The sequence below is a fragment of the Vespula vulgaris genome, chromosome 2 (assembly GCF_905475345.1).
Source record: "Vespula vulgaris chromosome 2, iyVesVulg1.1, whole genome shotgun sequence".
NCBI lineage: Eukaryota > Metazoa > Arthropoda > Insecta > Hymenoptera > Vespidae > Vespula > Vespula vulgaris.
In genome coordinates this window covers 2,833,064-2,848,860 of record NC_066587.1, presented here as the reverse complement: position 1 = coordinate 2,848,860, position 15,797 = coordinate 2,833,064, and the positions used below count along the sequence as shown (strand labels likewise).

Below are 15,797 nucleotides of genomic sequence, written 5' to 3'. Positions count from 1 at the left end.
TAAGATTAGTCCTACGCTATGAATTCCTTTATAATCTCGCATTTTATTGCACGCTTAAATCATTTCATATCTTAACAGTGCCATTCATCTTCCAAGGCAATCTATTATCAATAATAATAACTCTAACAAAAACAAAAAGAAATAAAAGAAAACAAGCCTTGAGTAACATTCCAAAATGATATTAAATATTCCATATTTCAACATTTTATATTCGCCTTCCATAACGGTCTATTATCATTAATAATAATTCTAACAAAAACAAAACAAAACAAAACAAAAAGAGAAGGAAAAAGAGAAGAAAGAAAACAACGATCCTAGTAATCGAAAAATATATTTTCGCTTTTCCCTCTGTCCCTTTTTTTTCAGTACTTCAGACAATCGATGTTTGGACACGACTGGTTCCTCCACTGGTTAGGGATTTCTCTAGGATCTTGCATCTTATTGTCCGCTTAAGTATTCCGTATCTTTTCAACGTGTGCGCGCGCCGGCTCCTCCAGTATAATTGCCACTCGAGGTTGCGGCATTGCCTTTGGCTCTAGCTCGATACCGCACGAGTGCCTGGGATAGTGAAAGAGTAAGAGAGGGAAAGAGATAGAAAGGGGGATGGTAGCAAAAGCGAGAACGGAGAACAAACGGGACAGGGGGATTATACGCGAAAACACGGGTCTCGTGTGGAACGGAAAATCAAGCAGGAGGCTGCATCAGCGAAAGTCCGTTCAGTCCTTTTTGCACGAAAGAGGGCGCCGGCCTTTATTGACCCATCCGCCTGCAGCTACCGTGGTTACCGGCTAATATCGGCCTAATTACTTTTCTCCCATTTTCCTGAAAGATTAAGCGCTGCTTCGCGACGGATCGACTCGACGAGAGTGGATAAAGCATGAAAGAAAAAGAGAGAGAGAGAGAGAGAGAGAGAGAGAGAGAAAAGGGAGAAAGGGAGAGAAAAAGAGAGGGGAAAAAATAAAAGTTCAACTCGGAACAAGTAAACCGCGAATAAACGTGAATTTTTCCTATCGCAAGTACGAACTTGAAGTAAACTACCGGCGGGTATAGGAAAGGAAAACTAGCGTGTAGGTTTTTAGAACAATGTCCGTGCCGAGTCCGATTGCTCGAGGACGTAGTCTCTGTTTTTTTTTTTCTTCGTTTTCTATTCTCTCTCTCTCTCTCTTTTTACTGGAAAAACTAGAACGATGATATTAGAGACGTTTAACGAGTCGTACTGTTTTCCCAATAACGAAAGACGATCGAATTTTCCGTGTTATTATCAGAAAACATCGATAAATATAATAAATATAATAATAATGTTAGTAATGATCGTGATAGAGGATAAATACGATTGTCCACGTCGAATATTTGAATATTATTAGCCAATTTGTATTTCTTCGAAATAATATCGTCGAGATGTTCCTACTTCGAGAATGATTTTGATTAAGTTTAGAAGTACATCTTAATTCAATTTGTTTTCACAAAGTTTCGTTTGAAATCAATGAGGAAAGGAAAACTGTAGAAAAGGAATATTAAAAATTCTTGTCGTTTCCTTAAATAAGTTTTAAGCTTTTAAACGAGCTTTCATCGATTGAATTAACGCGTTACATATAGGGTCACACGCAGTCCTAGTGACCTTTCTCTAACTATAAGAGAAATCACATTTTTCTCATTTCTCTTAACCTTCTCCAAAAGGATCGTCGTTCTAAAACCGTAACGCGTTTCATCGATTCCGTTTGAAACGAGAGATGGAACGAAAAAAAAGTGGGGGTCGCAAAAGGAGAAAAAGGAGAACGAGGAGGAGAATGATAGTTAAGAGAAAAAAATGAAAAAAAAAGAAAAAAAAGAAAGAAATATCTTACTTTGGCGCACTAGAATTTGACCTATTTACGCGAACTCTTCCAACTTCTATTAGATAAGATTCTCTCAATAGCACGTCGAACATCGACGTTGCTCGACTGGCCGCATTCTCCATGCCAGCCTCACCGGTGATGCTAGGAACACATAAAAAGAAAAGAAAAGAAAAGGAAAAGTAAAAGAAAAAAAGAAAAATAGGAAAAAAGGGAGACAGAAAAAGAAAAAACAAATGAGGAGAGAGAGAGAGTAAAAGAGAACTATAACAGTAAACGCATTTGGATTCGTACCAAACGCTTTCGTCAGCTTGTCTCTATCTCCAATTTTCTCTCCAGCTCGAACATGTACATCATTTCCCTGTAGACTGATTTTTTACCCAGAGGGTAATATAATAATGTGGAACGCACACTTAATTTCATTAAAAAAAAAAAAAGAGAGAAATTCTAAACAAAGTAGAAAACAAAATTTTTCTTCGATTAATTTAACAAAACAAAGTTCATAGTTGGATGGTAATACACCGACATTAGCGGCAACAGCAACCGAGTTCGCAATATTTTACATACATTCTCGACGAAATTATCTTTGCGCATATTATTTCTTTATTATCTCTTTATTATCCTTCTTTATCTTCCTCTTTTACTCTCTTTCTCTCTCTCTTTTTATCTTCCATTCTTGGTATAATAATGTCAACAACGTATTGCAAAATCTTTGCAACTGAAAAAACTATAAAGAACAAAAAGTGGAAAAGACTGATCAAATAATTTGGAGAACAAATATTATATAAATCCTTTCTTTTTTCCTGTTTTTGATTAAAATCACTCAAAACTCTTTATATCTCCGATTTAAATTCCGATCTCCCGAATTTTCTTATCTTCTTTCTTTCTATTTTTTTCTGTTTTCTTATTACTTTTTTAATCACTTCAAAGGGAACTAAATGCAAGTTTGAAGAACTCTTATCACAGAAGGTACATTCCTTCTCACGCAAAGGTATCCGTGAAATATGCTAAAAAGATCTATTTTTAGGGCCACGACAACGCGTCACGTTTCGCGGCTTATTCGCGAGAAGACACGCGACCTCGAAACGCGACAAGGTATATTGTACATATATACGATACTTACATACGCTACCTACATACGATACCTACCTACGTATAATATCTATACGTATATATACGATACACACCTACGTTATATACGATACACGCGTAAGTATGTACGTACGATTTAAATACATTCCCTTTCTTCCGTCTGTAGATTATCACGATTAAAAGCGGTAACATAGCACCACCCCTCGCCACTCACCTCATCTTAACGTCGAACTACTTTTCGTTATCGACTCGTTAGAGCGGAATATCACGAGATATTTGCGATCGATTGCGATAACGATTAGTTTAATTAACGCACCTTCCATTAATACTTTCAAGAAGTCAACTTCTACGAAATAGTTTTTTACGCTCCTTCATTTTCAATCTATCTATCTTCAAATTTTACCCTGTTACGAAGTAATGTGAAAAGAGAAAAGGGAAAGGGAAGAGAGAGAGATAAAGAGATAGAGAAATAGAGAGAGAAAGAGAAAGGGAAAATTTACGAGGAGAAAAAAAGGAAACGCAAAGACTGAATATAAATTCTTGAAGGAAATCGTAACGAAAGGACGACTAATTTATAGTCATGGAATACCAAGACGTCTTGAATCGTATTTTCAGAAAACGCACGAAAATTTAAGCAGGAATTCGAATACTCATACATATGTACGTAACGAACACGATGACTGTTTTCCTTCTTTCTTTATCTTTCTTTTTCTCTCCCTCTCTCTCCCTCCCTCTCTCTCTCTCTCTCTCTCTCTATCTATCTATCTATTTATCCATCTATCTATCTATCTATCTATCGCTAATTCGAATACCGATATTCGTCGTGCACGTTTGCGTTCAAATATAGTTCCTATGTATATGCATAGAATATGTCTCGTCTACACCTCCACATACGTATATACCTGTCTACGCGTATGTAGATTCAATATACATATGTACTCGTGTTCGAAGATGCATGTATACGTGTAGTACGCGTTTACACGGGTATCGATACATATGACAAATTACGCGACTGTGGCTTTAGAATCAGCCGCATTATGTAGCTCCTATCGGATCTCCCTGATCTTGTTTGCAACGATATCCTGTCGACGTACATATGTATCTCGATCTCGAAAACTACGATCCACTTTCGACTATCTTAACTCCTTACGTTCACGTTTCTTTTTTCTTCCAAGCATTTTTCTTTCCTATTTATCATTTCTTTAATATTGAATGTATATATAAATGAGATATGATTCTAACGAATACAATCGAGAGGGACTCTAACTGGATATTGTCGAATATATAAAACAAAAAAAAAGCAATATGTTTCTTCGAATTCGTATGAAATAATTTAAATTTATTGGAATATTGAATGTGGGTAACTCGAGGAAAAAAAAACATTTGTATGTTATAAAAATTTGCAATATACAATAGGAGTCTGTTCAATTTGTAATAAAAAATAAAAAAAATAAAAAAATATATACATATACATACATATATATGTACACATACATACATACATACATACATACATACATACATACATATACACAATTACAAAATATAAAGAGAAATTTTAAAAGAATGTTAAAATGTGATAACCAAAATAGCGTGCGCTTATAATTCGTTTATTGCGATAACGACTTAACGCGTTTATTAGCATGTATGCTCGGCATAAGCCACGTTGTTACACAGATACATCAACCAAACGAACCTGTAACAAGCTCTCGCCTATTACCTATCTACATAGATATAACGGTCAGAACGCGACCACGCTGAATTTTCCAGTCGATCCAGCTAAATGTGTGACGTTTATCGTTCTCTCATTAAAATCACATTTAGTTGGATAGACGAACATGACTGGATCTCGGTCATATGAAATACCTTTATTTCACATAAACATACAGATATACATTTTATATAAAAGAATTCATGAAATTCGGTATAACGAATGCAATTTAAAAAAAATAAATAAATAAATAAAAAAGTTCAATTCGATGAAAAAAAAAAAAGAGAAAAGAAAAATACGAAAAAAGAAAAAAAAGCAAAGGGTGAAAAATGTTTTTCAATTTCATCGTGGATGTATTACATTTAATTACTCTGAAATATTTTTAAAATATTAATAGTAAGTAAAAATTACGAACGCAGAGAGAGAGAGAGAGAGAGAGAGAGAAAGAGAGAGAGAGAAACCCCGTAGCGAGATCAAGTAAAAAATTAAAATAACTTTTGCCCAATGTAATATATATTTCGAAATGATGGAAAGAAATAAACGATTTAAAAAATGAAAGCACGTCTCTCCTTGAAAAATAATACGACTGTTGGATTTGAAGAGGCAGTAATATTCTTCCGGAAGTTCGCTCGCAAACGGGAAACCTCGTAACTCGGAGATGAGCAACGGAGGTACATCCGCTCTTTGCAAATAAGTAAGAAACGACGAACACCCTGAAGATATTCGTCGCAAGAGTCGTCAAAACAAAAAATAAAAAATAAAAAAAAAATATAAAAAAATAAAACAGAAAAAGAAGACAGCTTAATCTAGGCCTGGAAGAGAAAATAAAAGAATAGATTCGAGGTAGTCGAAAGAATAGCTTGCACCAGATGAATAATACGAGTTTCTATTCCGCACGAATGCATTCGAATACTTTTCAAAAGTTCGACTTCAGCTTTTATAGATCTGAATATGTCTTCTTTTATTTTTTTAATATTTTTCGTTTTATTTTTTATATTTCTTTTTTCGTAACATTTTTTTTCTCTTCTTCTTTCTTTTAACCTCTTTTTCTCTTTTCTTCTATTTTATTTCTACTGATCATCATACCATGATCATTATTATCATCCGAGATAAAGTCGGATATGTATTGTTAAAGTTATCACGGTGTATATGACTTATGGGACGTCACAGACTATTATATATTAATAGCAACGAGACTATTATTATTAGAGCAACGACGTCTTCATGAATTCGAAAATTTCCTTTAATTTGAACTAGAGCTTTACATTTTAATTACAATCAAATAAGATGATTCTACCTTCGTTAAACCGAAAAATAAAGGAAATAGTCATTTCTCTTTCTCGTTGATTCTCATTACTCTCTCTCTCTCTCTCTCTCTCTCTCTCTCTCTCTCTCTCTCTCTCTCTCTCTCTCTCTCTCTCTCTCTCTCTCTCTCTCTCTCTCTCTCTCTCTTTTCTATAAAAGAATTTGTATAACTTCAAATAAACGAAATGAGTAATCCAAAAGTAAAAATTTTGTTATCAAAAAAAAAAAAAAGAAAAATAATATGATACATTACGTCGAAATAATAACAAAAGAATGTAATAATGTAACATAAAAAAGGGAAAGAGGAAAGGAGAAAGAGAGAGAGAGAGAGAGAGAGAGAGAGAGAGAGAGAGAGAGAGAGATTATTAATCAAATGTTTTTCAAAAAATTCCGTTATTGTAGACAAACGTTCCCCGTTCATGTCAGATTCAAAAGTACGCTTTCGTTAACGCTCGCATTTTTTTTTTATTTTCCACATATTTTCCTCCTTTTTTTTTTTGTTCTTTAATTTATTTATTTCTATAACGTGGAACGGCATTTCATTCTGTGTGGTTTTACTTTTATACAAACGTTGCTTCTATGAGTTTAAATTGATAACCAATTATTTCCTACATGTTTGACCTTCTAGCTTTTTCTCTGTCTCTCTTTTATTTTGTTATCATTTCTCTCTCTCTCTCTCTCTCTCTCTCTCTAACTCTTTCTAGTCTTCTTTTTGGGTACACTCACTTACAGAGAAAAAAAAAGATATACCACATATTCTCTCTCGTTCTCTGTGGTGAGCACAAAAACCATTCTTTCGACATGACCGATCCTTTTTTTACGTACTTATAACACTATACTAGAACGAATAATGTTCGTTTTCAATGAGCACCAAAGAGAACTTCAACGTGAAAAACGCTGGACTTTGGATGGTTAATACACGAAGCAAACCATGCTTTTCCCTTCTTCTAACATACATACATATATACATATATACATACATGATTTTCTTCTTTGATTCTCTTTCTCTTTCTCTTTTTCTTTTTCTCCTCTTTCATTTTGTGTTTGCCTAGCGCTATTAAAATCTTGTTGAAGATCGAGTCGAGAGATGTTGTAGTCGGTATTCGAAACGAGTTGTAAAAATATATGCCAACCGTAACCGAGAGAGTAAAGCTACTTAACGAAAGGAATAGAAATAAATAGAACCTATATACGTATATACATATATAAATGTATGTATGTCGAAGAGCAATAAATCATATTGAAGCAATCATAGTTGAGAATTGAATATTATTGGACATAAATAATTCGACGATTATTAAAAATTATCTCTTGTGACTTTCTGAATAGATAATAGAAAAAATATCAAGGAAATAAAAGTAAACTATGTGTTTAATTATAATAATTAACTATAAACGCTAATATTATAATAGGTCGCGAAACATGCGTAGAACGATATGAATTCAAATACATCCAATTAGATATACATACATAAATACACAAATACATATATACATATATACATATATATATATGTATATGTATGTATATTTATTGTAATAACCATCAACTATCTTGTATACTTGTGAACAGTTCCACGCGTACGAAGTAACTGACGTAAAACTAACGAAGCATCTCAAACAGCAATTAATTTGCAACGCAATAACTGACATAACTTTATAGATAGTTCGAATAGATCTAAATGAAATAATTCGACGTACTATAACACTATCGCTTTCGTTTCTCATAATGTATAATTTAAAATTATTTTTCGCCGCCTGCGAAAAGCGAAAAACTTGATAATTACTTTCAACACTATTTGAAGTCTTTCGAAGCTAAATAATAACGATAACGAGTTACTTCCCAATCCGACGAATTCCTCCTTCTTTAAGTTAAACTTTTCTCTGAACAAAATGATTCTGTGAACAAAAGAAAACAAAAAAAGAAAAAAGAAAAAGAAAAATTTACCACAAAAAATGTTGTATTAAAATCTGCTTGAGATCGGTTTACGTCGAGAGATATTCTATTCAGTGTAGACGTATGATTGAGAACGAATTCTGACGGCAATATGCAACCACGAAATACAAACAATATCATTTTCGAACGTAACCGAAACTGGCTGACACGCCGAGCGATAACGGCCGAGAATAAATTCCTTGTCATCCTCGTGTATCGACAAACATATATATATATATACAAACAACATATATATATACACACACATATATATATATATACGTATACATACGTTCATATATATATACGTATGTATGTATGTATATATATATATATATATATATATATATATATATATATATACATATATATATATATATATATGTAGATATACGCTGATGTCTGAGTCTGACCTCTCCCTCTCTTCTTCTCCCTCTTTCTGTCTACTTTCACCCTTATCCTAACTCTTTCTACTCCTGCGTTATACATATACAACAACAAATATCATGACGTTACACGGCGAATTTCCCCTTCCTCCCACCCTCTCTCTCTCTCTCTCTCTTCTCTCTCTGTCTTGCAATTCCCACAGTTGATCTGCATTTTCTCTTTGCATGGAAATTTTGTAATAGTAGCTACATACATACGTATATACATACATACATACACACATACATACATCTATGCATGTATACATACGTGCGATCGATTAAACGTACGGATCGTTTGATATGCTCGGACTGCTGGCAACAATAAAACGAAAATTACGATAACAAAAGGGAGAAGAAGAAAACAAAATAAAAAAAAAAAGGAAAAGAAAAGATAAAAGCTGACATTTTTAAAGCGTATCGTGGGAAGGTCAGCCGACAAAAGTAAGATAAAGACAAACCTGTATTTCGTTTCCTGTGAACGATATAAAAAAAAAGAAAAAAAGAAAGAGGAAGAAAAAAGAGGGGGAAAAAATGTAAAAATAAAAGAAAAATAAAAAATGAAACAAAAATAAAGAGGAAAAAATAACGAACAGGAAAAGTTACGCTTTAAATCATAGTAGCCGGTTAGAAATGTTGTTGACTAATGTTTCCGCGCGACGTACCGAAGTGACTCGTTGCATCGTTGTGATGATCGATAAGCCGACAAGCGTGACAACTCGTACTCGTTACTCGACGCAGACCGAAACGGTGCTTAATGACCCTTTCTAATAAATAAAGGTACAATTAAAAAGGTAATTCACAATGGCTATCTCAGAAAACGTGCACAGAGAGTTTTTCTTCCCTGTTTAAGTGCTTTTCATTCCGCCATCCTTTTTTTCCTCCCCCTCCTCCTCCATTCACCTCCTACTGCTCCTCCTCTTCGTCCTTAAGTTTTGTTCAGCACATCTTTCTTGTTTTTTTAAATATCCCTTAACGCTTTAATTAAATCTCGTTAATTGTTTTCTACTCCTGCTATTTTTCTTTTCTCTTTCTTTCTTTTCTCTCTCTCCCTCTCTCTCTCTCTCTGTATCTCTATATTTCTTCTTCCTAACTACATTTTCGTAATTTAAATAAACCATATATTCCCTTACACGTTACATCGATTATAAACAGACAAAGTAATTATACGTTGGAGAAATGAAGAAGAAAAATTAAACCATTATCGTTACGTTAAATAATTAAATAAAAGATTTAATTCAACGTGAGGATTCAAAAGGACCTAGAAGAAAAATTAAATCAGGTTTCTTAGAGATTTCCGTAAAATACTTTGAATTTTTTTCCTTTCTTTCTTTCTTTCTTCTTTTTTATTTTTTATTTTCAAAGAGGTACAAAATCCTCTTTTGGTTAAATCGGAAATTCGCAAAAGATTTTAATTCATTTTCTTTTTGTTCATTTTTTTTTGTGGTTTATTTTTTTTTCTTTTTTTTTTTTTCTTTTCGTCTAATCCTTGATGATTCCTTTACTTTCATGTTTCATTTAAGAAAATCTGGTTCTATGCAAAATACTACGAAAGGAAAATGATATATGTATATTCTTGTTAATTAACAGGGAATCCACGAAGGAACTCAAGATGAATCATGAAATATGGAGAATGACGTGCAACTTTGACGATAAATATTACGAATCTGCAAGTATGACGAAGAAGAAAAAGCAAGAAAGAAAACATAGAGAAAGAAAAAGAGAGAAAAAGAGAAAGAGAATATAAAGATAAATAAAGAAAATCGTAAACGATCGAAAACGACGATTTCGTCACAGAAAAAATAATAAAAAATTAAGAAGATACATTTTTTAATAAATAATCTTTTTTGCCAGATGATCGATTTAAATTTGAAGAAATAAACATTCGAATAACGTATCAACATTGCGAAACCATACGCATATAAGTACTTACATTCTCCATTTCATCAACAACTTAAGATTAAAGTTTCTCTCGAAGAAATTTTTCTCAATGGTCTTTAAAAAGACTTCGATCGACCTAATTCGAAGTTGTTCCTACCGGTATACTTACACATATACGTAATAATCCTGTTAAAACTATAAAAGAATATCGCCTATTTGTTATTCTCATCTCGAAAAGAAAATCCATTCGAGGAGGAAAGTTCGATCGAGAAAGAGAGAAAGAGAGAGAAAGAAAAAAGAAATAAAAAAGAGAAAAAAAAAAGAAAAAAGACAATCTTTTTCGATCAAAGACAATGTAGTAAGAATAATTAAAGAGAGCAAAAGGAAAGAAAATTCTTCAATCCTTTACTACTTTTAATAGATACGGATATCGATTTGGAGCTTTCAAGCTTACGATAAATCCGTTCTATTTCTCTTCTACGTCGATCATACGTGTTTATCTAATCTCAACGTCAACATTTTATCAACGTGTCGACGTCGAGGTGATACGACGTACGAAAAGCTTCCTATCGAAAAATTCCTATACCCTCGATCTCTCTCTCTCTCTCTCTCTCTCTCTCTCTCTCTCTCTCTCTCTCTCTCTCTCTCTCTCTCTCTCTCTCTCTCTCTCTCTTTCTCTCTCTCTCGAAATAATCGACGTGACACCATAAATATGCACGTTATTCGCTAATCGAAAAAAAGAAAAAGGACATCTTCCCTCGATCGTAAAAATAATCTCGAGAAATTTTATCGTTTTGGCTCGCTATTCGCCTAACGCAAATTCGTTGTTCTCGCATTTGTCGATACTTCATATCTGTTCTTATTCTTTCTCTTTCTCTCTCTCTCTCTCTCTCTCTCTCTCTCTCTCTCTCTCTCTTTCTCTCTATCTATCTCTTTTCCTTAATTTTTCTTTTTATAATTTTTCTCTCTTTTTTCTTCTTTCTTTCTTTCTTTTTTTTTTGGTTTTTGTATTAAAGTCCTCGTGGCATCATTTTTTCGCTACACGTACGTTGTTAACTTGTCCGTTACGAAAAATGAAATAGGAGTAAACAAAATGCAAGAATAAAAAAATAAAAACAACCGAGAGAAAGGAAACATATATACAAGAGAGTAAGTGAGAGAGATCGATGATCAGCGTCGTAACACGCGATCCGATGCTCGCAGCGGTAACCCACCTTGAACAATAGCTAGATTAAGGGCTTTCAAGGGCGGTGCGATAGGCTCGTAATTTCAAACAACGCCAACGCTAATTCGAGTCCGTTACGAATTCTACTCTACATTTATGTTGGCCTGCAGTAGATAATGTATAAAAAAGAAAAAGAAAAGAAAGAAGACAAAAGGAGAAGAAAAAACGGATAAGAAAAAAAAAAAACAGGAAAATAAAAAATAAAACGGATTGATAAAATCATGTACATAAAGCCATCACGTTTCTACTCCAAACGATTTTCCACCTTATCTGTATTATATAATATATGTCAACAAATGTGCTCGCGTGTGTTATCGCACGTGTGTGTGTATATGTGTGTATGTATGTGCGATTAAATAAATATACAATTCTGAGGAATCATTTGCACAAAATAAAATTTCGAATCTAATTTATCGAAACGAACGTATAATCGTAATCGATTGATCTCCTGCGAGTTCGATATGAATATATTTATTACTTTTTTTTATAGATGAACGTTGAAATAAATAAATATATAATGACGTGTAGTCCTTCGCAAAAGAAGAAAGAATAAATAAATAAATAAATAAATAAATAAATAAATAAAAAATAAAATGTGGAAACTTATTATTAATCAGCAGTCGACTAATTTCGTCCTGGTTCTGACAATTTATGTCAGATACTTCATTCTCAACTTTAACTTCTTTAATTTTTCTTCTTCCTACTTTTAATTATCGTACTTTCGGAGAAAATGTAATTAACGTCATCTGTTCGAAACACATCACGGATGTGTTTTTCTGAATGAGAGAATAGAAACGTAGTAAAACGAGTATGTCGAATTAAACGAGATCGACAAAAGTTAACGCATCGATCTAACGACGATCGATTACTAAAGAAAAACGCTCGAAAGCTCTCGTTAAAAGCTTTTGGTCTCGCTATCATGACCAATGGTATTGACGATCAATGAAGAAGAAAAAAAACAAGACATAGAAAAAAGAAAAAGAGAACAAAAAAGCGACAAGAAGAAAAACTTGTTCGACACGTAGGACGCATCTCCTACGTAAGAGATTAATCGGTGCCACGCGCCCATTATTTGTCTCTCTTCTTGTAAAACGATCTTCTCTTCTCTCATTTTCACCTTCGTTCGTTCGTTCATTCATTCGTTCATTCGTTCGTTCATTCGTTTATTCATTTATTCGTTCGTTCTTTGAATAAAGGCGGGTTTTTTAAACGATTACCACACCTTTGTCAGAAACGTTCTTCCATGACGTAACATTATGACCATGAAATAAAAAAATGAAAAAATTGGAAGATAGAAAACGAAAGAGAGAAAGAAAGAAAATACACGTTTCTGCCTACATACAGTTTTGTAATATTTCAAAATAAGTTATTTTCACGATATTACGTAAGATCGATCAATGTCTCTCTCTCTCTCTCTCTCTCTCTCTCTCTCTGCCTTTTTCTTTCTCTATCTCTTTCCTTCTCTCTCACTCTCTCTCTTTCTCTCTCTGTCTCTTTTTCTGTCTACACCTTTTCCCATTCGAAACCACTGAATATCTCACAAAACCGATAATGAATTTTATCATTGGACAGATAACATTAGTAAGTGTATTCGTTATCAAAAGTTACTTCAATCAATGGACTTTCTAGAATAATATCAATTCTATTCGTTTTAACTTCATCGATGCTCCCATAAATATTTTTTTGTTTCGCACGAACTTTCATCAATATTTCTACCATATATTTCTATCGTGTATATTTTTATAAGAAAAAAAAAAAGCTAATAAAAAATATATATATACACATATACACGTATATATGCATATGAATACAAGAAAAAAAAAAAATTGTACGAACGGAACGCAAATTGTACGACGATTAAACTCAACAATAATGACTCAAAAGATGGGAGTAAATATTCTTCAATGAGAGAAGCAGAGAAGAGGAAGAAACAGAGAGAAGAGGAGAGAGATACCGGAAGAAAAAGAAAACTGAAAATAAAAATAACGATTACGTTGGCTTTTCTATGCCTATGCAAATGATCTCCGTTACGTAATTCTCGTAAATTCTGCAAATAACAAACACGCTTCGTGCAATTTCAAAGAATATCGCAGTACAATTGCTAATAATGTTTTTCTCGATTGTCAAAACAAAAAAAAAAAGAAAGAAAGAGAAAAAAAAAAAGGAAAAGCACGAGTTATATACCGTCGTTAGTGGATGGTCGCGCGCAAAAGAGACATGTCAAAGGGAACGATAGATACTACATCGATCCTTTCACCATCCCTTTTTCTTCCTCTTCTTCTTCTTCTTCTTCTTCTTCTTCTTCTTCATTTATTTTTCTTTTTTCATTCTTGTTTTTCTTTACAAACGCGTTATTCTTCACGAATTTCTTTCTTTTTGTATGACGCAGGGAAACGTCCTTCGTCCTTTGTACGCATATCACACAAATATATATACGATATAAACTAAAATGATCGGCGAGTTAAGTTTGGTTGACATTTTTTCAAAATAATACCAACGTGTCCCGAGTAAATCTGATTAATATTTCGATCAATTCGCTTCGGAGGAACGTCGAGGACGAGATTTCGCGCGCGCGCGCGTTCTCCTAGCATCCTCAAAATTCGTTAATTAATTTTCGACAGGTGGTAGAGGGAAACAAACGCTCCGGGCCAATTTGTCGGTTGACGGACACGTCGAAAAGTTTCCTAAATGGATCCGGACGAGATAACGCCGTTGGCGAGAATGATAAAGTATTATGACGAAAGGAATAAATAATAACGATCGAAATCGTCAAAGTTAACGACGAGGAATGATCGATAATAAAGATCGTAAAGAGAAATCAATCGTGCATCTAATGGAAAAGAGAAGAGTTGAAAGGAGAGGAGAGGAAACGAGATAAGACGAGACGAAGCGATGAAAACGTGCTTTTCCAACGTTTCTCTCTCTCTCTCTCCCTCTCTCTCTCTCTCTCTCTCTCTCTCTTCCTTTTCGCAATTGAAATAATAATATTTTTTAAACGTACAAGATTTGATTTTCTTTCGTAAGATTGTCCAAGATGAATTATTTTCCTTATTTCCCCCCCCCAAAAAAAAAAATATTAAAACTGTGACTCGATAATACGTTTAAAATGAAAACGCGTGGCCGTCCTCGACATAGCGCGTAACGAGCTGCGCGTCGGAAAAAACGAACCGATGGAACGTCGACGTCGAGGCGCGCGTTTGACAGTTCACCTTGACACAAGGATTTGACCGACGAGTGGAGCAGAACGGACGAGCGAACGAGCGAACGTGCGAGCGAACGAACGAGCGAAAAATAGAAAGGGAGAGATAGAGAGAAAGAGATAGAACGTGATATTCTCTGTCTTTCTTTTCTCCTCCGTCAATCCACCCCCGAAGATGCCGGCGAGTTATGTCGTATATCACGGCACTGGTCAAACTCTTTCGGGTTATCCTTTGATCACAATAAAAATGACATCGGTGTTTTTCTTTAAAAAAAAAATTGAAAAAAAAGCGAAAAAAAATTGAAAAAAAAATAGAAAAAAAATGGTCACTCACCAAATGAAGCACCGTGTTGACAACTTCCCGATTAGACACCTGTCCCACTTCGATCAGGCCAATCAGGACGGCGAATTTCAAGCTGTCGTTCATCGCCATCGCCACCACCTCCTCCGGCCTCTTAATATCACTGAACGGTGGACTCTTCATGTCCGCCATCGCGCCGATTTTCGACTTTGTGGAACGCGGTTCTTCCACAGGAAGAAAATCTACGACAGTTAACGCACGTACCGCCTTATCAACGAGAGCTTTTCACCGTCACATGATAATACAACACAAATTGATCTGCCATCTTTGAGAGTAGACACTGTTGTGAGGAGTCTGCCAGTACGCCAAAGGCAAAAGTTCCTAGAACACGAAGCGCCCGCGCGACCATACGTCCGTACCGCCGTCTGTCGGCTGAGAGACTGAACGTTGATAGCACACGACGTAAACGTACGAGTGGTGGGGGTTAACCTACCAATGTTCTTGGAGAGGGGTGACCGCTTTTTTCAATAAAATTACATACGTATATACGTACGCGTACATACGTGTCCTTTTATTTTATTTAGAAAGGAAATGATACGAAGTAAATAATATAAACGAATCGATCGATATTATAGATTCGATAAATTAATTGGAAATAAAAGTAAACATATGTCAATGCTTACTCTGACGTATATATTTGGACTTTTTGATTTATCGAAAATATAAATAAAAAACACTTGTAATAATTCACGACTAGGTTATAACAGTGTATTATTTATATTCTTCTTCTAAATTCTATTTACTTCATTTTCATTCTATCGATCGATATGTTCGTTCTTTTCTACGTAAATATATTCTTTTCTTTCTAATTTTGCTTTGCTCGTTTCATCT

The 15,797-nt window shown here is 34.2% G+C and overlaps 1 protein-coding gene across 1 annotated transcript; it reads right to left on the bottom strand.

Moving 5' to 3' along the window:
* Positions 1-315: 315 nt before the first annotated feature.
* LOC127072872 (neurobeachin-like) lies at positions 316-15,326 on the bottom strand. The gene is made up of 2 exons (XM_051013695.1): positions 14,940-15,326; positions 316-558 (listed from the first exon to the last, which is right to left on the bottom strand). Exons 1-2 carry the CDS (start codon positions 15,096-15,098, stop codon positions 469-471), a joined length of 249 nt encoding a protein of 82 aa, XP_050869652.1. The 5' UTR covers positions 15,099-15,326; the 3' UTR covers positions 316-468.
* Positions 15,327-15,797: the final 471 nt, after the last annotated feature.